At 36.8% G+C, this 26,273-nt stretch overlaps 1 protein-coding gene across 1 annotated transcript in view; it reads left to right on the forward strand.

The window, feature by feature from the left end:
• The first annotated feature begins 537 nt into the window (after positions 1-537).
• PLA1A (phospholipase A1 member A) overlaps positions 538-26,273 on the forward strand; it is a 47,428-nt gene continuing 21,692 nt past the window's right edge. The window contains exons 1-6 of the mRNA XM_074214583.1: positions 538-812; positions 9,454-9,655; positions 11,655-11,832; positions 12,052-12,160; positions 14,716-14,817; positions 22,980-23,069. Of these exons, the coding sequence (XP_074070684.1) occupies positions 743-812; positions 9,454-9,655; positions 11,655-11,832; positions 12,052-12,160; positions 14,716-14,817; positions 22,980-23,069 (751 nt within the window). The 5' untranslated portion in view covers positions 538-742. The remainder of the gene's footprint in view (positions 813-9,453; positions 9,656-11,654; positions 11,833-12,051; positions 12,161-14,715; positions 14,818-22,979; positions 23,070-26,273) is intronic.

Below are 26,273 nucleotides of genomic sequence, written 5' to 3' on the forward strand. Positions count from 1 at the left end.
TTTGAGTATCAAGAGCATCAATTTTCCCTTGTCGAGCCTCAGTTACCTTCTCTACAAAATGAGGGGGTTGAACTAGACCAGTAGTCTGTAACTTTTTGTGTGTGCATTGGACACCTTTGGCAATCTGGTGAAGTCTATAATCAACTCTTCTTAGAAAAATGTTTTTAAGTGCACAAAATATAATATATGGAATTACAAAAGAAGTCCATTATATTGAAATACAATTCTCAAAACAGTAGAATTTTTAAAAATGTCATGTTCACATACCCTAAGTTAAGGGCTAGATGATTCCATTCTAGGGATGGAAAAGTCTTGAAGTTAAGACTTTACCTACTATAGCATTTTCCCAACATTCCAAGTTGAAAGTCATCCTTGTTATAACCATTGTTATAGACACTTTGTAATGGGAAGTGGGAGAGGTACAGGAAACAGTTTCCTGAAAATGTTTGATTCAAAGAGGAAGGAGAATATGTCTAAATATCCTCTGGTTTTTAAAAAAACAAAACAACAACAAACAGAAAGCACCCTGCACATTTATTCCCAATAGGGAAAAAACAAAAACTTTGGCCATTGAACAAACATGAACTAAGTTGATTGCTACATTTTTTCTTTTTGTGGGGTCATAAGGCCAGTTAATGATTAGGGTAGCACAAATATTCGTGTCTGTCTGAGGCTGGGTTATTTAGCTCTTTCACTAAGTAGGAGTTCACTTCATCCCACATCCAAGGAGACCTGTTTCACCATGGCCAGCAGTCTCGGAACATGCCTCTGTTTCCTGGGGATACTGCTCTTATTCTCTCCCAAGGGTTCAGGTAAGGTATTTTTGTTTTTAAATCTTATTGATATTTTTTTGCTTATCCATCAGATTCTTTTCCAAACAAATCCCATTCCTCTCTCTACTCCATGGAGTCATCTCTTTTAACCAAGATTAAAAAGGAAAGAAGGAAAAATAATTTAGTAAAAGCAATATACCAGCCACATGTGACAAGTTAGGCAATATTCTATACATGTGGTCCCTTCCTTTCCAGAGAACGGAGACAAGATAAGATTTAAGAGAAATGAAAGGTGTCAGACATCTCTTAATGAGTTTTTTCAAGCAATGACTTTGGCTATCAATATTATATTAATTTGATATTAACTCTGGGATATTCCTGATGAGCCCTTTCCCCCAGTCGGCCTGATTTAAAAAAAAAAGTCTGAAAATCACATGAGTGACAGGAAAGATGGCACTTTCTCATTCTTGAAACACCAACTTCCCCCATGGTGCCTGACTCATTTTGAAAAAATCAGCATAATTCAGATTCACAGACTAGCATTGGAAGGGACCATGGAAACATTCTAGGCTAAATTCTTGACAAGAAATTTTATTCAATCAACTTAGGATGATAGATAGAATCATAGGTCTAGAACTGGAAGGGACTGCAGAGTTTATTTAGTCAACCCCCCCCCCCCTTTTTTAACTTTTTTGCTAAGCAATGGGGTTAAGTGACTTGCCCAAGGCCACACAGCTGGGTAATTATTAAGTGTCTGAGGTCGGATTTCAACTCAGGTACTCCTGACTCCAGGGCCACTCTATTCACTGAGCCACCTAGCCACCCCCAAACCCCTTATTTTCAGATGATGGAACTGAGCCCCAAGAAGTTAAGTGACTTGCCTAAGACCATATATACAATAAATGATATGGCCAAAGTTTTAGCCCAGTTCCTCTTACTCCAGATCCAGAACTTGTTCCATCATACTATTCCTACCATTTCTCACCTTCTCTCTTAGAGTCACCCCTTCCTTTCTATTCATTCTGCCACTACCCATAACCAGCTTATTATCACCTCTGGCCTCTACAACAGGCTTTGTATACTCTGCCTGTCTCTCTGCCTTTCTTTTTTTGCCTCTCTTCCCGTTCTTTGTCTCAGTCATCTTTGTGTCTCTGTCGTCCCTCCTTTGACTCTATCTCTTTCTTCTCTCTGTCTCTATATCTCTGTTTCCCCTATCTATATCTCACCTCACTCTCTCCCTACCTCTTGTACAGGGTTGCTAAAATAATTTCCCATTACTTCCTTACTACCTTAATCTAGTCAATTGGTACTCCTCCTTGTATTAAGTTCCTTCACAGCCCCAAGAACACAAATTTCACACTCCCAGAACAATTTCCTGACTTGTGGAGGTCTATTCAGACCCTCTGCTTTAACTATGTTAACCTACTCATGATTATATCTCTTCCAATTATTTGTTCCCATTTTCATATTTTTAACGTACTTCTACTTATTTCGGGAGTCTCTGCTAGCTCCCCCTTTGCTGGTCTAAGTTCCCTATTTCCTTTTTTCTCCAGGAAGTCTATGATTGACCCCAGCTCACCATTTATTCCATTACTTAAGATCTCATCCACACTAAAGTATTTGTTATGCATTTAAGTATTAATTTGAATTTCATAGCTTGCTGCTCTGCTTTGCCTGAGGGGTCCTTTCAAGAACTTGGGTTCAGATCTAAGTTCTGCCACATATTACTTATGTGACCTTGAGAAAGTCTCTTCAGCTCTCTGGGCCTCAGTATTTTCATCCATAAAAGAGAGGGTTGGAATTATATAGGCTCTTATCATATAATTAGTTCTATGATAGGAATCACTGTGGTATAATGGATAGAACACTGACTCTATAGTTAGAAGGAATTTAAATCTTATCTTGAGTGGCAGCCAGATAATGAAGTAGATAGAGCATCAGCTCTGGAGCTCGGAGGACCTGAGTTCAAATTCAGCCTCAAACACTTACTAACTGGGTGATCTGGGTAAGTCACTTAACGCAGATTGCTTCCCCAAAAAATCTTATGTGGCTCCATGTTGTGTGACTTTAGGCAAGTCCTTTGACCTCCCTAGGTCTTAGTTTCCTCATTTGTAAAGGAGGGGATTTTGGACTAGATCTCTCTCTCTCTCTCTCTCTCTCTCTCTCTCTCTCTCCCTGCCCCCCCCCCCAAACAACTGGAACTATGTATGAAAATGTTACCAAATATAGTGAAGTAAAACTATTGATAGACAGAAAGCAATATATACACATATTGTTCTATTTTCGTTGTCTATTTTGAGCTTTACAACAAACTTGTCAGGAAAGATGTACAAATATTACTATCTCCATTTTATAAACAGGTAAACTGAAACTGAGTTAAGTGACCTGCCCAAGGTCACAGAGATTGTAAGTGGGAAAAGAGTGACCTGGACCAGGATTTGGAACTCTTGGTCTCTGTAGATCAAGTCACTCACTACTCTGTATCCTCTGACCCAGCTACAAAAGAGATTTTCCTAAAGCCCAAGTCTGATCATGTCATTCCTTTACGCAGTAAATTCCAATGATTCCTTCTTACCTCTAGGATAAAATATAACCTTTGTTTATATCACAACCTAGTCTTTATCCTCTTTTGTGTGTATACGCTGCAGTTCTGCCAGTTTGTCTTTCTTGCTATTTTTCATACAAGACAGATGATAATTTCTTACCTTTGTATCATTTGAGCTGACATTAATTGTCAGCTATTCCTGGAATACCTCTCTCCTCACCCCACCATTTAGAATCCCTAGTTTCCTTCAAAACTCACTTCAAGTGCCACCTTCTATGTGAATGAAGCCTTTCCTGATCCCCTCAGCTCCATTTAGGACCTACAATCCCTTAAATTACTAAACATTTATTTTATACATTTTACATTTTATACATTTATACATTTTATAAATTACTAAACATTTATTGTATACAGTTTTGTGTACCTGATAGTGTAAAGACTATTTGATTTTTGTCTTTGTGTTTCTATTGTCTAGTACATAGAAGACACAATAAATGCTTGTCAATCATTAAACAACTTTCTTATTTTTAATAATAAACCTTACCTTTTTGTTACCATTTCTTGAAGCTATCATTTGTGTCTCTCTATCCTTTCTATTCCAAACTATAAGAAAGACTTGGCTACACTTGTTACCTCTTCTTCCTTACCACCCACTCACTTCTCATCTCTTTTCAACCCTTAATAATCTACTGAAACCACTTTATCAAGGGCTACCAGTAATCTTTTCACTGCTAAAACTAATATTTTTTTCTCAGTTCTCACCCTTCTTGACCTCTGTAGTTTTGCCTTGCTCACCATCTTATTCTCCTGATATTTTCTTCACTCTCAGCTTCATGAAGGAAGCTAATTTCTCCTGGTTTTCTTCTTATCCATAAGGCCATTCATGAGTCTTTTTTTGCTGATCATCATTCATCTCCCATCTCCAAAGCTTGGATATTTTCTAAGGATGCTCTGGATCTCATCTCACATTGGTTTAATTATTATCACTGCCCAGATACTCTAGATCTATATATTTAGTCCTAATAGTTTATCAGATCAATTCTTCACCCATAGATGATCTATCTGACTGTTCATGCCAATTGTCTTCCCAATCAACCCTCAAGCCAACTGCCCAAAAAATCATCCCTGGAAACACATACTTGTGACCAGATCACTTCTAGAATCTATTGACTGTAGAATAAAAGGAAGACTCTAGCACTTAAGACTTTCATAATCTGGCTGCATAATACCTTTCCCATCCCCGTCCCCTACATAAATTTCTCTTAACTGGCATTCCTTCTGGTCTATCCATTTGCATAAGTTGTTTACTTCCTGGAAGTCTACTCCTTTATAACTGTGATTCTGCATACTGATCTTCTGTAGAAATGCCACTTTCTCTGTGGAACTTTCCTTGATCTCTTCTTCCTTGAAGATGTCATTGCTCTTCTCTCTGCAATCTGCAACAACCTACTCTGACCTCATTCTTGGCTCAATGCTTTTCAAGGCTAAATGACTTAGGGCACCAATACTGGAGCAGATGTAACTCAAGATGACAAGGTATAAGAGAGTTAAATTCTCACTGCTGGTTTCCCTGTTCTTCAAATCCCATCTTCTGAAAGAGTTTATCCCCATCTCCTATTTTTGCTGATGCTTTCCCTCTGAGATTACCTTGGAGAAATATACTACCATATATTTCTTACATGACCATTGCTGTTTGCTTATTATTTCTCCGCACTAGAATATAGACTCCTGAAGGGCAGGGGCTTTTTGTTAGAGCTTAGCACAGTAGCCAAAACATAATAAGTGCTTGATAAATGTTTGATAAATAAATAACTGACCCTTTCTGTCATCAGTTTTCAGCATGAGAAAATGGGCATTCTCAAGGCCTTCTTCCTAATATTTCTGCTCTTTTAAAAATATTTTATTTATTTTTGCAGCTATATGCAATGGTAGTTTTCAGCAATCATTTTTTGAGCAAGATTTTGAATTTTACATTTTTCTCCCTTCCCCCCTTTCCTTCCTCTTCCCCCAACAGAAAGCAATTTAATATAGGCTATTCATATATAACCATGATAAACAGAGATTCATAATATTTCTATTCTTGATCAAGAATTGAAAATGAGAGCTGTCCCCAGATTTGAGGACTCTTGTATTTTATGTAGCACCCTAGTATTTAGCATCTCTTTAGTAGTAGCACCTCCTTAAGCTCCCCCAACTCAATTGACCTAGTACTGCATGGACATGTCAATTAATAGACCTAAGAAAGAGAAACTACAAAGTCTTAAAGAATTCAGGTCAAAGAATCCATGTCGTCAGCATAATGACTTTGAATATGAGGTACATCTTTTAAAAAATGTTGGGGGGATGCCAAGGGTTTCAGCAGTTTTGTCTTATAGGAATCTATTGGGTACATCAGGAGTATGGTAATAAATGATTAACAAATGACTCTTCAAAAAAGAGAAAGTATGCTCTATGTACTTTTAATATTTAATCTGAATAATTAGCAATTTTTTCTTGTCTAGAAATCAATAAATCAAACCTTGATTTGTAGCATTTGCCCATTTCCAAGGTGTAAATGGTCATACTGAAAATTTATCAAAAGGTAGCTACAACATACCTTTGTATGTATCTTGGCCCTTGTGCCCCTAAACAAATTGTTATAGGCAGAAATCATTGGAGGTGAGAATTTAGGAGCATCACTGTCATTTCTGGAGAACCCAACTCTTTGCTCTACACCAACATAATAAAGTTCTCCCTTGGGATAAAGAAAAAAAATTGAACACAAACATTAGATAATCTGACAATGTGGATAGTATTCTGTCCCAATAGGAGGGAGGGATACTTCATTTTTTTGGTTTTTCTGTTTTTTTTTGTTTTGTTTGTTTTAGATTTTTCAAGGCAATAGGGTTAAGTGCATTGCCCAAGGCCACACAGCTAGATAATTATTAAGTGTCTGAAGTCGGATTTGAACTCAGGTACTCCTGACTCCAAGGCTAGTGTTCTATTCACTGCACCACCTAGCTGCCCTGATTTCTTTTTAAAAGACAGAGTTGGAAGGCCCTGAGTTAAAATCTGACCTCAGACACTTACTAATTATGTAGCTGTGTGACCTTGAGCAGATCACTTAGCCCCATTGCCTTGCCCCACCTCCAAAAAAAGAAAAAAAAATCAGTTGTTAATGATTTATTTAATAGTTAGTTTGATCCTTGAAGAAGTTGCCTTGCTATAAAAGTTGAAGTTTTTTCATTGTATAAAAATGTATAACAGCAATTGTAAATGTGTGTGTTTGTGTGATGCAAAATCAGGCCCTATAGGAGGGTTATGAATGAGAATATGCTATGGAACTCTTAAAGAAAGGAATAGATCTACTCAACACAAGCAACTAAAAATTCCTGTAATAAATATTGTTCAAAGAATCTTCCATACCAAAGAACAATTGTAGCACATTCAAGGTAGGTAGTGATATGTGTGTGTGTGTGTGTGTGTTTCTGGGGGTTGTAGCAGGGTTGGATCTACTTTATATCAGTTTCTTAATGGCAGTATAAAACAAGTATGCAACATTCAGTATACAAACAATAAATAGAAGTAAAACACAAGAAACCATCTTACCATTTCTCATTTCCAGCTTTAGAAGGAGACTAAAGTAAGTTCACAGGTTTTACATTTCTGATTATAGTTAGTTCTCTGTCACTAATTGGATGAGGAATTTGATATATTGTAAGGTCTGTAATGCATTACCCGTTATCCATCATACTTTTTAGACAGTTATTATTTTCCAGTCATTTCAGTTGTATCTTTGTGATCCCATTTGGGGTTTTCTTGGTAAAGGTCCTGGAGTGGTTTCTTCCCTTCTCCAGCTCAGACAAGGAAACTGAGACAAACAGGGTTATATGACTTCACCAGGGTTGTGCAGCTGCTAAGAGTGAGGCTGAATTTGAACTCAGAAAAATCTCTCTCTCTCTCTCTCTCTCTCTCTCTCTCTCTCTCTCTCTCTCTCTCTCTCTGTCTCTGTCTGTCTATATATGTGAATGAATATATATATATATATATATATATCTCAAGAGTAAAAATAAAATAAATTTTTAAAAAGACATTCCCCAGCTGATAGGCTTTGTTTCCAATTTTTTTCTACTACAAGCTATGAATGAATATCTGATTGTGTATTGGACCTTAGTTTCTGCTTGAAATCTTTTCTGACCTTTGTAGCTACTAGTACCCTAGCTCCCATAACTATCTTGTATTCTTTTTGTATATTTTCGCTCTACTTATATATATATATATATATATATATATATATATATATATATATATATGTAAGACTGGAAAGGGCATTGAATTTGGATTCAAAGAATGTGGGTTTGAATCTTGTTTGAATTTCATGTAACCATGGTTAAGCCTCTTAACTTCTTTAGATATAGACTTTTCATCTTTAAAATAAAGGGGTTAAACTAGATGTTTCCCCAAATCCCCTCTACTGCTAGCTCTGTAATCTCATATTGTCTCTTCTGTTGACTATAAATTCCTTGAGGGCAGAAACTATTTAACATATTCCTTTGATCTATCCCCAACACTTATCATGGTGTCTGGCAGATAATTTTGTTGTTGTTCAGTTGTTTTTAAGTCAGGTCCTACTCTTTGTGACTCCATTTGAGATTTTCTCCACAAAAGATATTGGAGTATTTTGCCAATTCCTTCTCCAACTCATTTTACAGATGAGGAAATTGAGGCAAAAAGGGTTAAGAGACTTACAAACAAATAGGATTAAGTCACACAGAAGTCAGATTTGAACTCAGGAAAACTCCAGGCTTAGCACTCTATAGCTGGCACATAATAGGTACTTAATAATGTTTGTTGATTGACCTATACTTTAAGTAAGACACTGGTATAATGGAATGAATGTTGAATTAGGAATCAAGAGTATCACAGTTCAAACCCCAATTCTGTGAAAGAACAGTATGATGTTGAGCAAGGCACTTAATCTCTAGGTGTTAGTTTTTTAAATCTGTAAAATAAGCAGGTTGGACTAGATAACCTCTAAGGTCCCTTCCAGTTCTAAGTCCATGATCCTGTAATATCTGTTGATAATCCTTTGTAATAGAGAATCATGGAATAATAAGAATTCAAGAAATACTAATTATAAGAGAAATACATGTTAAAACAATTCTAAATTTCTACCTCATCTCCTTCAGATTGGCAAAATAATTTTTTGAAAAAAGAAAATGGCAGATGCTGGAGAGGACATAGTAGGAAGAAAACACTAATATACTGATGGTGGAGTCATGAATTGATCCAATCCTGGAAAGCAGTTTGAAACTATGCCTTAAAAATCATTAAACCATGAATAATGCCCTTTGACACAGCGATACCACTACTACAGATAACCCAAAGAGATCAAAGAAAGAAGAAATAAACCCATATGTACAAAAATGTTTACAACAACAGTTAAGAAATGGAAACAAAGGATGAGCATATCACTTTAGGGCTCAATAAATAATGGCATATGAAATAATGAAATTTTATTGTGTTGTAAAAAATGATAAAAGAAATGGATTGAGAGAAACATAAGATAACATATAAAACGATGCAAAGAAACAAGAGAATACCTTGTCCAGTAACCACATAATTGTAAAGTAGAATAATTTTGAAAGACTTAAGAACTCTGAGATGATAAGGCATGCTTCCCAATTCTTGATGGAAAGGTGATGCGCTTACCAATGGAGTGGAATGATACAATGTGGATTATTTTGCTTCCCTAAGTTACAAGGGAAGGATTTTTTGAGGGTAGAAGGGATTGCCAAAAATGTTGCCAAAGGGGAAAAAAAGGGGAAAAAGAAGGGAAGAAAGGGAAAAAGAAAGAAAATGCCCCCCCAAATTTTTTTAAAAATAAGGCACAGAGGGAATAGAAGGAAGTTCACAGGGAGCCACAAATAAGTAGGATAGCTTTGGAACTGATGTGTTCAATTTATTTTCTACTTTTCAAAACTATACTTCATATTCCTTTTTCATAGGAAAATATTTATTGATTCTTGTCAAATTCATATTTTCACATTTTAAAAAGACAATGTAAAACTCAAATATAGAATCCCCTTATTCTTTTCTTTGTCCCCCTAAAGCCTGAATAAATAGCTTTTTAAAATTTCTTGTTTTCTTCAATAGGTCATGAACTCCCCCATGAACTCGAAAAATGCTCTGATTTTCAGAACGTCAATTTTCTAAGGGGCACCAACCTCAATGTCCAATTCCTCCTCTTCACTCCTTTGGATCCTACTTGTGGGAAGTTGGTAAGAGAAAGTAGTGATCTTCAGAATTTTGGATTCAACACCTCTCTGGAAACCAAGCTAATTATCCATGGCTTCAGGTAAGAATAAAGAGGTCACCAGGAACACTCTGAAAAGCCCACACTTAGACCCACACTGTTACGTGTTTCTGTTTTTTGAGGTTTTTTTTTTGGCCAGGTAATGGGGTTAAGTGACTTGTCCAAGGTCACATAGTAATTTTTAGGTGTGTGGGGGCCAGATTATTCAGGTCCTCCTGACTCTAGGGTCAGTGCTCTTTCTACTGAGCCAACAAGCTGCCTCTCACATTGTTACTTGTTATAAAGTAAGTTTGTGTTCAATAGTACCACAAAAATACAATAAGAAGAGCGTAGAGAGAAGCAGGAATGGATTGGACGACCACCTTTTCAGATAGTCATATATTGTATATACATATAGTATTACAAGTTTCTGAAGAGTTACATATAACATAACCTTTCTGGACCTCAGCTTCCTCAACTATAAAATGGGGGGGGGGTATTGGATACCTTCCATTTGTTTCCTAAAGTAATTTTTCAAAGTGATTTTTTTCAGGTGTGACTAGGATACTATCCCCACCATCTCCCTCCCCTTCAATAAACTTCAGTGGCTCCCCATTTACTCCAGGATCAAATATAAACTCTTGTTTGACTTTTAAAGCCCTTCACAATCCAATTCCTTCTTACCATTATAGTCTTCTTAGACTTTACCTCCTTCCTCTCTTCATATTCACCTTAGCTTCTCTGAGCTCACACTGAAAAGTTAATGAACTGATCAAAAGTTGGTAATACAATCCTGCTCTGAGTTTGTAGCTCTGGGCCTTGCTTTCTCAACTGTAAAATGGGGTTAATAATTTTATCCCTTCTAACTGATGGAAATATTGTCAAGATCAAGCAATATGATATGTATAAAAATTCTTTTTCAATTGTAACTTGCTAACGGTATTATTTCTGTAATATTTTAAGATAGTCAAACCACTTACAAATGATTATTTGGTAATCATGTATCAGCCATTGTGCTAAACATGCAAAGACAAAAATGAAGCAATCTTCGCCCTCAAGAAGCTTACATTCTATTCAGAAAGATTACATATATAGAGAGAAATATATACGAAATAAAGACAACATATGGGGGGGTGAGGAGAAAGGAACACATTTATGTGCCTACAATTTTCCAGATACTATGCCACACACTTTTACAAATTTCACATTTGACCAAGACATTAGCAGGAAAAGCTTCATGTATAACTTAACTTCCTGAGCTGAGTTTGAAAATGAGTTTTAGAAGTCTTGAGTGATAGAGAAGAGGAGGGTGTGGAGAATATCTAGTACAAAGTTGGGAAAGAGTGTACTTTGTGGGAACAGTAAGAAAGTCAATTGGGCTGGATAACAAAGTGTGTGAAAGGCAATAAAGTATAATAAGGCTGGAAAGGAAAGTTGGAGACTAAAAAGGGTATATTTGCCAGATGAAGGACTGTTGTTGTTATTCAGTTGTTTCAGTCTTGTCTGACTCTTCATGGTCCCATTTGGAGTTTTCTTGACATAGACACTGGAGTAGTTTGACATTTCTTTCTTCAGTTCATTTTACAGATAAGAAACTGAGGTTAACTGGGTTAAGTGACTTATCCAGGGCCATACAGTTAGTGTCTGAGTCTGATTTTAAATTCAGATCTTCCAGAAACAAGTGCCTGAAGTCCATCCAATGTACCAGCTAAGTAAGTGGTTCCATGGATAGAGCATGGGACCTGGAATCAGATTAGGAATAACTGAGAGAAATTCAAATTTTTATCAGCAATAGGATCCAAATTCATTTACCTGGCATTTGCAAAATGCCTCCTGTGTAAGGACAGCTAAGTGGCACAGTGGATAGAGTGTTGGGCCTGGAGTCAGAGAGACTCATCTTCATGAGTTCAAATCTTACTAAATTTTGCTATATTTTATACTAACCTTCTACCCTTTCTTTATCTGAATTCTCCTCCTTGGTATGCGGGCTTTGTAATGCAACCAATGGGTCCCAGCTTGGAAGAAAGGTGTTTTTTTTATTTCTTTTTATTACCTCCCATAGGGCATTAGGAACAAAACCATCTTGGATTGATAAATTCATCCACACTCTTTTGCGTGTGGCAGATGTGAACGTGATTGCAGTAGACTGGGTTTATGGATCTACAGGTGTTTATTTCTCAGCTGTGGACAATGTGATAAAACTCAGTTTGGAAATCTCCAAATTCATCAGCAATGTACTGGTAAGACAGAAACAGCATTACTTGTATATAGTGTGGTGGGGTTCATAGGGCAGGGATTGGGGTGGGGTCTAACTCTTCAGATGATGAAACCTTCTTAGTGTTTGGTGGAAGTGTTTTCTCTTCAAGGATATGAACTAGCTGAAGAAATATTTGAGATCTGTGTTGAGTTGGTAAGGCCTGACTTGTTTTAGCCAGTTCATTCTAGATATTCTGTTCCAGGTCCTTGGTGTGTCAGAATCATCTATCCACATCATTGGGGTCAGCCTTGGAGCACATGTTGGGGGAATGGTAGGACATTTCTATAAAGGCCAACTGGGAAGGATAACAGGTAATATTCTATCTTGACTGTGGATAATTCACTTGATATTTAGAAACAATTTCATTAGACTATGAACTCCTTGAGAACTGTCTTTTTGGTATCCCTGGTGCTTAGTCTTAGTCAGACATATATAAACTATATCTGATTATTTACTGTCAATGGGAAGAGAGAGAGAGAGAGAGAGAGAGAGAGAGAGAGAGAGAGAGAGAGAGAGAGAGAAATGTGGAACTTAAAAACCTGCAAAATATGAATGTTGAAAACTAATTCTTCATGAAGTTTGAATAATAAATTAGTTTTTAAAAATAAATGCTGGGAGCGGCTAGGTGGCACAGTGGATAGAGCACTGGCCCTGGAGTCAGGAGTACCTGAGTTCAAATCTGACCTCAGACACTTAATAATTACCTAGCCTTGGACAAATCACTTAACCCTATTGCCTTGCATAAACAAACAAACAAATGAATGAATAAATGAATGAATGAATAAACAAACAAACAAGCAAACAAAAAATAAATACATGAATACATGAATAATAAACAAATAAATAAATAAGTGCTTGTTGCCTAATGACAGGCAGTACTAACAGTCCTGGATATAGCTGAGATAAGGAGAAGAAATGGCAATAGCATATAACTGATTTTAAACTACTAATTCCTTTTAAAAATGATGTTATTATAATATGGAACAACATAAACCAATATGGTTTGGTAGATTAGTGGGTTGGCCTTGAAGTCTGGAATAACTGGTGACCCTCACCAAATTATGTGACTTTTGGGGCCTCAGGAAACTTTCTAAAATTTTGAGTTGCAGAGAAGGTGCTGATCTATATTGGTAGAGGAATTTTTCACTGGGAACTTGCTACACTGATGAAATATATACACACACACACACATATATATATATATATTTTTTTTATATATATATATACATAACATGTATATGTCTATGTATTTATATTATATCCATGTATTTATGAATAAACACATATAAATATGTATCATGTATGTATTTGTGTATATAAATATTATCTCATGAAAAACTGCAAATATTAGCAGGATCACAGATCTAAAGCAGGAAGGTCCTCAGAGACTCTTAGTCTAACACTTATTTTACGTATGAAAAAACTAAGACTCAAGGAGTTTTGCTGACTTGTTTAAGCTCACATAGGCAGTGTTAGAGGTGGGACTTGAACCTAATGCCTCTGACTCCAGAGCCTGCATACTTCTCACTACACCAAACTCCTTCACTAGTACCATTTCATTAATCTTTAAAAACCCTGGACTTGGAGTAAGAGCCTTGCATTAGAATCAGGGCTCTGACCCAAGTAACCCTGGATCATTTAATCATACAAATATTTATTAAGTGCCTACTATGTATAAGGTAAGGTAGTTGTGTGTGACTCCTAGACAAGTCACTTAATCTTCTGTCCCTCAATTTCCTCATCTGTAAGATGAACTAGAGAAGAAAATGGCAAAATTCTCCAATATTTCTGTCAACAAAATCTTAAAAGGAGTCCCAAGGAATCAGACATGACTTGACAATAACAAATTGTGCAAAGTACCACTGGGGATACATTTTCAAAAATGATCTAGTTCAGGGGTGGTTAGGTGGTGCAGTGGATAGAGCACCGGCCCTAGAGTCAGGAGGACCTGAGTTCAAATCCAGCCCCAGATACTTACTAATTACCTAGCTGTGTGGCCTTGGGCAAGTTACTTAACCCCATTGCCTTTCAAAAAAAAAAAAAATCTAGTTCTTGCCCTCTAAGTACTTATCTTTTTAGTCAAGTTCCTTATACTGTCAAGGCCTCAAATTACTTTAGGATAAAATAACAGAGTTAGCCTAAATTATCTCTTATGTCCTTTTAGTTCTAAATCCTAATAGTAAATCCTAGCAGTGTAGTAGAGAGAGAATTGGACTTGTATTCAGAAGATCTGGCTTTGAGTCCTTGGCTCTGGTACTTATTCTTTAGCTTTGTTACAGTCTCCCTTAATTTCAGTTACTTTGCCTATAAAATGGAGACATTAGTACTTGGCATTCTACATTCTAGGGTTATTGGTTGGACAATGTTTTGCAAGCCTTAAAAGACTACATAAAATGTGGCATTATTCTTGTTCAGGGGTGGTTTAAGTCATTCTAATTTTATCAATGAAAAAAAGAGGAACCAACAACAGTGCCACATTAATTTTAATGAAAAGGGGAGGGATGTCTGAAGTAAGTTTAATTCTAAACTAGTTCTCTCCCAAACAATAATTAGCTATTTTTCAACAGATTCTGAGGGTAGTAGACTTCCTTGGGGTGTGATCCAATGGGTGTAGAGTAGGGGTAAAAAGGAAAGACCTATCTGCAGAACAACAATATTGATCTCCTTTAAATCTTTTGTCCTCAATAGTAGCCTAATTTCCTCACCCCAGTTATAGCTATCATCATTGAGTTTTCATCAGAAGATTCTACAGTCTTCAAGAGAGCAAAATTCAATTTCTTGAACACAACTTGCATAGCTCTAGAAGATCATAGTTTCCAGATGATCTCCCACTTGTTTTTTCTGAAATCAGTGCTTTCTTTTGTAGGTCTGGATCCTGCAGGTCCAGAGTATACCAAGGCCAGCCTGGAAGAACGACTGGATCCTGGGGATGCTTTATTTGTGGAAGCCATTCACACAGATGCAGACAGTAAGTTGTGGATTCTCCTTCTTCTGGAGAATCTATACTAAGGTATAGTGGGGGGGGGGAATCTATAATAAGGTATAGTAAGGGGGAAAAATCTATAATAAGGTATAGTAAGGGGGGGAAAAATCCTAGAAGACCTGAGCACTGGCTATGACTTTATTATTAATTGGGTCTGTGACTTGGGCAAGTCTGTAAAGACCCTTCTAGTTTTAAAATTCTCTAATCACTAAACCTAGTGCTTTTATTTTTAGCTCTTGGTGGCCAATAGTATTCTCATTCATAGATCCGAAATGCTACCTTGGAATTCTTGCTTTCTGACTCAGGTCCAAACCCTGTGTTTTTATTTTTAAGTGTGAGAGAAAAAGAAAGAGAGCAGGCATGGCATGTTTACTGCTTTTTCTCTCTTTGCGGAATCTGTGGTATGGGGGATTCCATCAATACAACAAACCACTGTGTCACCAAGACACACATAGAAAAAATGAGCTCAGGTCCAGATTCCAGTGGAGAGAGTGGTGATTTGTATACTCCATAGTGAATTACTGAGAGGCAATATGCAATGGTAAAGAGAGGGCTAGCCTTGGCATTCTGCCTCTGAAACATTCTGAATATATGACCCTGGGCAAGTCACTTAACCTCTGAGGGCCCCTCTCTAAACAGGGTCATGTACAGATGTGTTACCCATCTGGATCACTGGAACATGTTTCCAAACTAAAATCCCTATATGGATGAAATCATAGTAGGTTGAGGTTAGAGAAAAATTGACTAGGCACTGAATACATTAGAACCATACTGGTAGGAAACAAAATAGAGGAGCAATATTGATTCTTTTCATTCCCATCTTTGATCCCCAAAGATGGAAGTTTGAGTTTCTTTCTCTTTTGATAAAAAACAATAACTCTTAATATCAGAAAATATTAAAGCTGGACAGGTCCTTAGAGAGCAACCACTCCCATGCCATCATTTTACAAATAAAGGAATTGATCCAGGCTCATGTCCCTCTATTTTGCCAAATGGACAAGTCCTTCTTTCCTAAGTTTAGTAAGTCTTCTCAACTGCTCACTTATCATCAAGGAATCTTACCTCTCAGGCCCATATTCCAAAGCTCAACTCAACTTAAAAAACATTTATTAAGTGGCTAGGATGTGATGATGTTTGTCCTTCATTCTCAAAGAATGACCATGAAATCAGGGAGGTGATGCCATGACAAGCATGTGAATTGGATTTGAGTGAGGGGGAACTGTGCTAAGTCACCAGCCTCACTTTCTCCTCCAGAACCATCTGGGTCTAATGGTCAGATATGAATTTTGATGACTGGATATGACCCTGGATGTGAGGCAGTCAGGGTTAAGTGACTTGCCTAGAGTCAAACAATTAGTTGGGTATCTGAATTCGAACTCCCATCCTGACTCCAAGACCAGTGCTCTACCCACTGCACCACCTAACTACCCCAGCTACTAAATTTAAGGTACTGGAGAATACAAAGACAAAAATGACGCTTTTAATATTAGCTGAAATCTCTTTCTGGGGGATCTGAAGAAGTCACTGACAGGACACCATTCCAAAAAGCAAAGGATGCAAAGGTCTAGGTGGCTGTGATGGTGATTTCCTTGAGAATGAAGGCTCTCACTATTCTTGCTCCTTTGCATTCACTTCTTTCAACTATTCTGAATGCAGGCAGAAGAGCATTGGAGAAGAATCTTCGTTCTATTGTTTATAGTTTGTTTATTTTTTAAAATAAAAAATAATTTCATTCCACAGTTCCTCTTGCCCCTCCTTTCTAGGAAGAGTAATAAAGGAGTAAAGAGAAAATCATTTCTAGTTCCATACACCAACTTTCAAGGAGCTGGAGTAACTCTTCCAATTCTGACCTCTGTAGTAGCCACTAAATGTATGCTTAGTTAAAGTGAAACACATGTCAACTCTTCAGCTAGGCTAGTAGTAAACAATAGGAGTCTCCAGGAAAAAGCATTAATAGGGTAACTATCTGAGCAAGGAGTAGAGAGGGCATCCATGGGGCACATCAAAACTAGCCTCCAGGGAAACCACCCTCTTGACTCTACTCTGCATTTTCCCACCTTCCTTGGTAATGGAAAATCCGTTAGATTTTGAGATATAAAGGGACCAACTTTGCACATAGCTTTAGGCAAAAAATTTCCCTTCTTTAATATGAAGTTTCCTTAGCTATAAAATAAGGAAATTGGACTAGATGAGGTCTTAGGTCTCTTCCAGTTCTAAATGAAGTTCCTTCCAGTGCCAAATCATGTCCTAATGTCAATATGAACATTGAAAAGTGGAATGTCGACAAAAATTTATACTACAGTGGAAAAAATGTTGGATGTTGGAGTCAGGATATATGAAGTATTATCTTTGTGACTTTGAGTGAGTCTCTTAACTTCTGGGATCCTCAGTTTCCTCATCTGTAAATTTGGGAAATAAGTTGTTCCCTTTCACCTGTAAATGATTTGATGAAACAATGTGCAAATATACTCTAGTTGCCACTCTGTGTGGGAATCACACAGCAGGGAACTGATCCATAAACATCTCATTGAAAATCAGAAAAGGAATAGAAAATAAATGTCAAGGAAACTAGCTTTTAATAGCACATCCTCTGCTTCTTCTAAGCAGGGAACTATTAGCCAGAGTGGTGGTAAATGTTTAAAAACTGGCTCTCCAGAAATAAAAATAACAACCAATATGGTAGAAATATTTTAAAATTTAATCTACATTGTTCACATTTTCTCCATCATTTTTTATAAAAGTAAATTTTTATTGATATCTTATGTTTCTTATCATCGTAGTTATCCCATATATCCTTCATAGGGAAATCATCCCATATAACAAATGGTATTTTTTGGGGGGGGCAAAAATCAGCACATCTGAACAATATATTGAAAAAGTCTGAAAACATATGTAATATATAACATCTGAAGACTTCACACTTTCATGAATAGGTAAGTTGGAGGGGTGTCTCCTCATGTTTCTTCAGTTGAATCCCATTTGATTTTTATAATTTTGTAGTGCTTACTTTTAATTTTTTGGTGTGTCTTTTTTCCATTTTCATCGTTGAAGTCATTATATATTATTGCTTTTTTGATTGCTTAATTCATCCTGCATCAGTTTATATAGACCTTTCCATGCTTCTCTGTATTCATCATACACATCATTGTTTACAATACTACAATATTCCATTATATTCATGTACAATTTGTCTAGTCATTCCCCAGTTGACAGGCATCAACTTGTTTCCAATTCTTTTGCTATTGTTGTTGACTCTTCATGACTTCCTTCTGGAGTTTTCTTAACAAAGATAAGGGAGCAGTTTTGCCATTTCCTTCTTCAACTCACTTTACAGATGAAGAAACTGAGGAAAATGGGGTTAAGTGACTTGCTTGAGGTCACATAGTTAATGAGTGTTTGAGGCCAGACTTGAATTCAGAAGAGGAGTCTTCCTGACTCCAGACCCTGCATTCTATCCACTGCACTTCTAATCCTCACTTATCCAAAAAAGTTATACAATAAATTTTGGCATATATAAGAACTTTCTTTTTATCAATTTTGTAATGAAGTTTCTAGTTCAAAGGATATGGACACTTTTTTAATCACTTTGTTTAAATATTTGCAAATTGCTTTCCAATATGATTGAACCATTTCACAGCTCCACTAAAAATGAATTAGTATTGAGATAATTCACAACTTTTCTAACATTGACTATTGCCAAGTTTTTGGCCATTTTGGGTCAGTTTTCAGGTGTGAGGTGAAACCTTTGGCTTATTCTTTTTTTAGGTTTTTGCAAGGCAAACAGGGTTAAGTGGCTTACCCAAGACCACACAGCTAGGTAATTATTAAGTTTCTGAGGTCGGATTTGAACTTAGGTACTCCTGACTCCAGGGCTGGTGCTCTATCCACTGCGCCACCTAGCTGCCCCCTCTTTGGCTTATTCTTATTTGCAATCCTCTTATTATTAGAGATTTGGAACATTCTGTTATGATTGTGAATGGGCTGCAATTCTTCTTTGGAGAACTGTTTGTTCATATCCTTTGACCATTTATGTATTGGAGAATAGATATTATAGTCTTCTAAACAATTATTAATTGTTTGTATATTTTAGATACCAAACCCTTATCAAAGAAATGTATTTCAAAGATTTTCTTTTTCCTTTTTGACCACTTCCCATCCTAGATGCATTAATATTGTCTGTGCAGAAGTTTTTCAGTTTTAAGTAGTTATCTAGTTTATTTTTTGTAATTGCCTCTATCTCTTGTTTTGTTAAGTAAATACCTCCTCCTCATAGCTGTGAGAAGTATAATGATCTATTTCTCTTCTTTTTTTATAGTCCGATCTTTAATATCAAGATTGTCTATCCATTTATGTTTTCCATTTTACCAAATACTAGGTTATTGAGTTCTGTAACTTCTGATTTTTCCAGCTGGTTTTGATGATTGTTGTTGTTTTCTAAAATAGACAACTAGCTTGTGTAGTGACTAGAGCACCAAGCATGGAATCAGGAAGATCTGAGTTCAAATCAGACCTTACATACCTATTTATTTGACCTACCTCAGGCTAGTTTCCCCTAGAAATTGAAACTTCCCTTTCCTGAGTTAGATCAAGTAGGCTTTTCAAGCACAAATTCCTGAGGTGACATCCAGTATAAGATCCCCAGCTCCCTTCATTCATCTCTTGTCACCCATACAAACATTCATTAGTGAAACTCTCTCCACTGCCAAAGTAAGGTCTCCTTTTCCCTGCTTTTTCAATCCTTCCCCCTTCCTCTTCTTATTCCCCATATCATTGTTAGCCCTTTAAAGGGAACATATCACATATTCCTCTCTATTCCTCTTTTCCCTTACCCTCATTTCTTTTTTTTATTAAAGATATTATTTGAGTTTTACAATTTCCCCCCCAATCTTACTTTCCTCCCCCCACACCACCCCCCACAGAAAGCAATCTATCAGTCTTTACTTTGTTTCCATGTTGTACATTGATCCAAATTGAGTGTGATGAGAGAGAAATCATATCCTTAAGGAAGAGACAAAAAAATCTAAGAGATAACAAGATCAGACAATAAGCTGTTTTTTTTCCCCTAAATTAAAGGAAATAGTCCTTGAACTTTGTTCAAACTCCTTGGCTCTTTATCTGGATACAGATGGTACTCTCCTTTGCAGACAGCCCAAAATTGTTCCCGATTGTTGCAGTGATGGAATGAGCAAGTCCTTCAAGGTTGAACATCACTCCCATGTTGCTGTTAGGGTATACAGTGTTTTTCTGGTTCTGCTCATCTCACTCAGCATCAGGCTTCCTTGAATTCCCATCCCTCCTGGTTTCTAATAGAACAATAGTGTTCCATGACATACATATACCACAGTTTGCTAAGCCATTCCCCAATTAAAGGACATTTATTTGATTTCCAATTCTTTGCCACCACAAACAGGGCTGCTATAAATATTTTTGTGCAAGTGATGTTTTTACCCTTTTTCATCATCTCTTCAGGGTATATACCCAGTAGTGGTATTGCTGGGTCAAAGGGGATGCTCATTTTTGTTGCCCTTTGGGTGTAGTTCCAAATTTCTCTCCAGAAAGGTTGGATGATTGTACTCTCCCATGTTGCTATGTATTTCCACCAAAAAAAACAACAAAACATTTTCACTGAGAGAATGTTGCCCAGTTATGTCTGCGATGCTTTAAGCCTATGTCTTCACTATTACCTCTACAGAATCTTATGCTTTCATCTTCGTCTCCTTTGAACAATCAAAAAAAAAAGGTTCTTACCATCTGTCTACTATTACGTTATTGTTGCTGTACTTGGATACCATATTACATTTCTGTTTGGGATGTTTGAGAAGCAAATATTCTTTTCAGTTCCATTTTTCTTTCTAAAAATGCTTCAAACAGCTCTTTATTATTACACATTCATGTTATTTCATATACATGCTGAAGCTCATATTTGCAAGGTAGGTCATTCCAAGTCAAATCTCTTGCTCTTCCCAACACATCATTCCATTCCCTCCTATATTTTATGGTGAGTACAAAATAGCTTTGTGTAATTCAAATGTTTTTCCTTTGTGTTTGAAGGTCTTTCTCCTGATGGCTTGCACATCTTGTGGTTTCTGAAATGAATTGTTAAATTTAACCAGTGTGGAATTTGCACTTTGGGTTATTTTCTGGAAATAATCTGTGAATTCTTTCAATTCATCTTTCATTTTCTGTGTTCTAAAGTTCTTGGTAATATTCCTCTATTATTTTCTGCATTATAGTATTAAGGTTTTTTGTTATTGTGGTGAAGGTCTTATATTCTTTTGAGAGACCTGTGTTTTTCAGGTTGCATCTGCACATCCCATCTTTGATATCATTATTTTTTTTCTTGCATAGTGAGCATATTTGCTTTTACTGTAATTGATTCTTTGCTTCTCTTCTGGATTGTTTTTGCTTCTGTTTATTTTCATTCCCAATTTATTATTCTCTCATTTAATTGATAATATTTGCCATTGCAGATTCTAATTTTTCTATTTTGCTCATTTTTATGTATAGGCCATAAATGCTGTTCTAATAATTCTCATTTTGCTTTTGAAATATTCAGAAGCAGTGTTTTGATTTGATGTTTTCCCATATTCCATTGAGTCCTCTGTCTCATCAAGTATTAAATCATTTTCCTTTGTTTTGCAGTATTTAGATGCAAAATTTTTATTTACTACATCTGAAGGATATATTCACTTCTGTTGTAAATGTGTTCTCTGTGATTTCTCTGCTTATAGTCAAAGTCTTTGAGTTTTCTACTTTCTGAAATCCTTGGTGACTTTCCCCCCCTTTTACCCCTATTGTTCAATTTCTGACTTCCCTTTTGAGGGTGATTTCCTTGGTGACTGGATCCTTTCCACATAGATGCTTCCCACATGGATACTTCATGGTTCATCAATGTAGGTCTTTGCCTCAAATGACTTTTGTGTGGTCATAACTATTTTTGGCTAGATGCTGTGCTTTTTCCTTCAGTATTACTAGAAGGCTATATATCATCTTCTTGCCCTCAGTGTCTGGTTCTGATATCCTCTTGTGCTTTCTCTTGGCAGTTCAGAGAGCTATTGTATTGGTGGTATTATGTAGTTGTCCAGCCCCACTAACAATTCAAAATTTCGTAGTGTTTGTGCTATGGGGTTGTGTGATTTTTGCCCCTGAAGGGCTGTCATCTGTGACCTGGCCTTCTGTCATTGTCTGAGCAAACCTCTATAGTCTGGAGCAAGGGTCTCAATAACATTGGAAAGAGAGAGTGTGAGTCTTTTACTCCTTGCCCTGACCCCATATGGTTTGATAGTGCAGCCCTGAGGACCATCACCATAATATGGGAGATAGGAGAAGCATGCTGAGTGTGCTCAGACTTAATAAGCTTTTCATGTTTCTCTTTAAATTTTGAATTCTAGGTGTCCTAGGCCATGGAGACAGTTGTAATTACAGTAATTACAGCTTTGGTTCATAATTTCTATTTTGGAAAGATTTAACATTACGAAAAAGAAAAATATCTAGACTTCCATATTATTCTGTAAGCTACCTCTCCATCACTTCTGTAAGTTTAGATAATTAGCAAAGCAATGCATTAAGTCCTGATTTGTGGCATTTGCTAATTTTTGAGATTATAGATGCTTACATTGAAATTTTAACACTCAGGGTGGCTAGGTGGTGTAGTGGATAGAGCATGGGCCCTGGAATCAAGAGTACCTGAGTTCAAATCCATTCTCGGACACTTAATAATTACCTAGCTGTGTGGCCTTGGCCAAGTCACTTAACCCCATTTGCCTTGAAAAAAAAAGAAATTTTAACACTTTAATGAGTTAGTTTTAGTACACCTCAGAAAATATACATACTTTTTTAAAATTAAAGAAAGCTGAAGTTCTTCGAATATGATACTCTCTTATATGTTCATATATGTAGAACTAGAAGGGACCTCTATTTTGTTCAACCTGCTCATTTTATAAATGAGGGAATAAAGGGTGACTTACCCAACCTCACACTGGTCAGAAGTAGGATGGGGACCCACGTCTTCTTTATCTAACAATCAATGTAACACGCCCTGTATACTTTGATGTTCCGTAAAAGTTTGTTTTCCCCAGCTCTCAGAGGAAATGAGAACTTCTTTGGGCCCCAGAGAAAGAGCTAATAGATTTTTTTATTTTTTTCAGATTTAGGTATCCGGATTCCTGTAGGACATGTGGACTACTTTGTCAATGGAGGCCAAGACCAACCAGGATGTCCCATATTTATTCATCAAGGTATATTGGCAAGTAACATTATAGTTAAATAACTACACAAAATATCAGAGACTGTCAAGTCTAGTTCCCTCATTTTACAGACCCAGGGAGGCTAAACAATTTGCCCAAAGTCACATAAGTGATGAGCATCAGAGTTGGGATTTGAAGCTAGGTTTCCTGATTCCAAAGTCAGTGCCCTTTCAATTATCAGACAGCTACAGAAAGGAGGTAATTATACTCTCTCTTAAATCAGGCAATAACTGACAAGTAGCATTGACCTCTGGAATAAGCTCCTGAAGATCACAAGGACCAATGACAACGATTTCCTTTGAAATTATCTAATATACTTAGGATGATATTTTTAAGGAATGTTTTTATATTATTTTCTCATGTTTTTATAATATTTTCTCAATTACATGTAAAAACAATTTTTAACATATTTTTATAATTTTTCATTCCAAATTCTTTCCCTCCTTAAGAAAGCATTTTGATATAGATTATACAAATGCTGTCATGAAGAAAATAGTTGCATAATTGCCATGTTGCAAAAAAGAATACAGACCAAAAAAGGGAAAAAATAAAGAAGTTTAAAAAATGTTTCAATCTGTCTTTAGATTCCATCAGTTCTTTCCCTAGAGTTGAAGATCATTTTTCCTCATAAATCCTTTGGAATTGTCTTATATCATTGTATTGCTGGGAACATCTAAACCCTTCACAAGTGATCATTATGCAATGTTGCTATTACTATGTATAATGATCTCCTGTCTGTTCATTTCATTTTGAACCAGTTCATGTAAGTCTTCTCAGGTTTTTCTGAAATTTTCCTGCTATCATTACTTAGAGCACAATAGTATTTCATTAAAATCACATATGACAACTTGTTTAGTCATTCCCCAATTGATAGGCATTCTTTCAATTTCCAATTTTAGATTCCACAAAAAGACCTGCTATAAATATTTTTGTACATATAGGATCTTTTTCTTTGATCTCTTTGGGATACAGATCTGGTAGTGGCATTACCGGATCAAAGGATTTACACAGTTTTATAAGCCTTTGAACATAGTCTAGGATGATATTCTGTACAAAGAGGAGTAGAGGGGATTTTGAACAAGTACCTGGTCCTGGGAGGCAGGATCGTAAACCTAGGTGTTTTTGAGACCAGGCTAAAATCCAGAGGGCTTCCCCAGAGAGTTTTTAAGAACCCTAACTGCTCTTTAACTAATTTCCTAAGCCAGCAATATCTCTCTTCCCTAGAACTGACTTCTGGCTAAACCACACTTGCAATACCCTTTACCAAGTCGAATAGGATGACTTCTCAGTTGCCTGACAGCTGGGTTGTGGGGTGGGGAAGTGAGAAATATTTATGTAGATGACTAAGGTGAACATAAAAATGTACTCTGTGGGAGACTTGAGGACATTTTTGCAGGGTGACAAACAGAGTCATTTTAGGAAAGTGGGGTAGAATTTCCAATGAGATGGGCAGACAGCTCTTCTCCCTTTAGCACTTTCTCCAAGAAGTGGAAAAGTTCAGAAGACACATCTTGAGATTGCTTTGACATCTTGGATGTTAGGGGCACAAATATTGAAGAGAGGCAAAAAAGAAGGTTCATGACCTAATTTGGTGTCTTATTCCAAAGGCTTTATAGGGCAGCATTCCCTAGTTTGGGGGCAGTTATTAAAAATCCTTAGCCATGAGCATAATAGAACTATTTTTTCAGGGATGCAGTTAAGACTTCTAATTTCATTATTATATTGGTGAAGAAAACCCCAACCCTATGTGGAAATTCCTTTTATGGACACAAATCTGCAAATCATTTGTGAGGAATAGTGTTGGAGAATCTCCTGAGACATAGAGGTCATGATGACCTATGTTTATTTAACTAGTATTTATCAGGGGCAAAGAAAACAGCTAGGTGACTCAGTGAATAAAATGTTAGGCCTCGAGTCAGGAAAATATGAGTTCAAATCCATTCTCATATGCTTCCTATGTGACCCTGGGCAAGTATCTTTGTATTAATCCTTCGGAGAAATAAAGGACAAACAAGTCCAGAATCCTTGCCAAAAGGCAGCTAGGTGGCAAAGTGGATAGAGTGCCAGGCAAAGAGTCAGGAAGATTCCTCTTCCTGAGTTCAGACCTGGTTTCAAATACCTACTAGTTGTGTGACTCTGGTCAAGTCATTTAACCTTGTTTGCCTCCGTTTTTCTCATCTGTAAAATGAGCTGGAAAAGGGAATGGCAAACCACTCCAGTATCTCTGCCAAGAAAACCTCAAATGGGGTTACAAGGAATCTGATACAGCTAAACAACTAGTATATATCTTCATGTATACCTTTTAATCCCATCAGCTACCAGGGCCTCAATTCTCCCTTTTGTACAGTGTAGTTAAAAGATCTTTGAATTTGGAGTCACAAAAAACAGGGTCAGTTTGCAGGCAAATCTCCCAGCCTCTTCAGTTTCCTATCCATAAAGTACAAATAGTTGGAAGAGATGATCTCCAAAAACTATTCCCATTCTATCATCCTACTCTTATCTGCTGTTATATAAATCAGGAGTTGAGAGTGAATGTCTTGTTTTCACTCTCCCAGGTTTTGCCTTATTTGCTCTCTCTGCAAATTGAGAGGCAGCTTGACCTAGGGGATAAGAGACTGGCCACCAAAATCACTAAATCACTAATCTCTCTCAATGTCCCAGACACTGCTAAAACTAGACAGGGCTGAGGATGTGTCTATCCATACTGGTAGAAGTTTCTCACTCTTGAGTTCTCAATGTAAGTCCAGTTTCCTCTTTCTTCCACTCTCCACTCCCATCCCATAAAGCAATTAGCTACAGGGTAGGAAGGCAGTGGTTGACTTCCCAAGGCAGTAGTATGCAAGTTAGAATGTAAAAACTTCAACTACTTTAAGTAGTTTAGTGACCAAGTGGATAGAGAACCAGATGGAGGATAGTGGAGGAAGGAAGACCTAGTGTCCCTCAGCAGGTTTCTTAATCTCTGCTCAACAGTAAAATAGAGATAATAGCAGCACCATCCTTGTTATGAGATAATTTGTAAAATGCTTCACACAAAAGAGATGCTATCTAAAAGTTCATTCTATTCTGTCCTTCCCTTGGAGAATCCTCTCTGAATACTGTATGCTTCCATGTTCTGAAGAACAGGCTACTCTATTGTGTGAGAATTTGGTTCAGATTGAGTAGTTCTGGTAGGGGCAGCAATGGTGGAGGTGGTAG

The sequence above is a fragment of the Macrotis lagotis genome, chromosome 1 (genome assembly GCF_037893015.1).
Source record: "Macrotis lagotis isolate mMagLag1 chromosome 1, bilby.v1.9.chrom.fasta, whole genome shotgun sequence".
NCBI classification, from domain to species: Eukaryota; Metazoa; Chordata; class Mammalia; order Peramelemorphia; family Peramelidae; genus Macrotis; species Macrotis lagotis.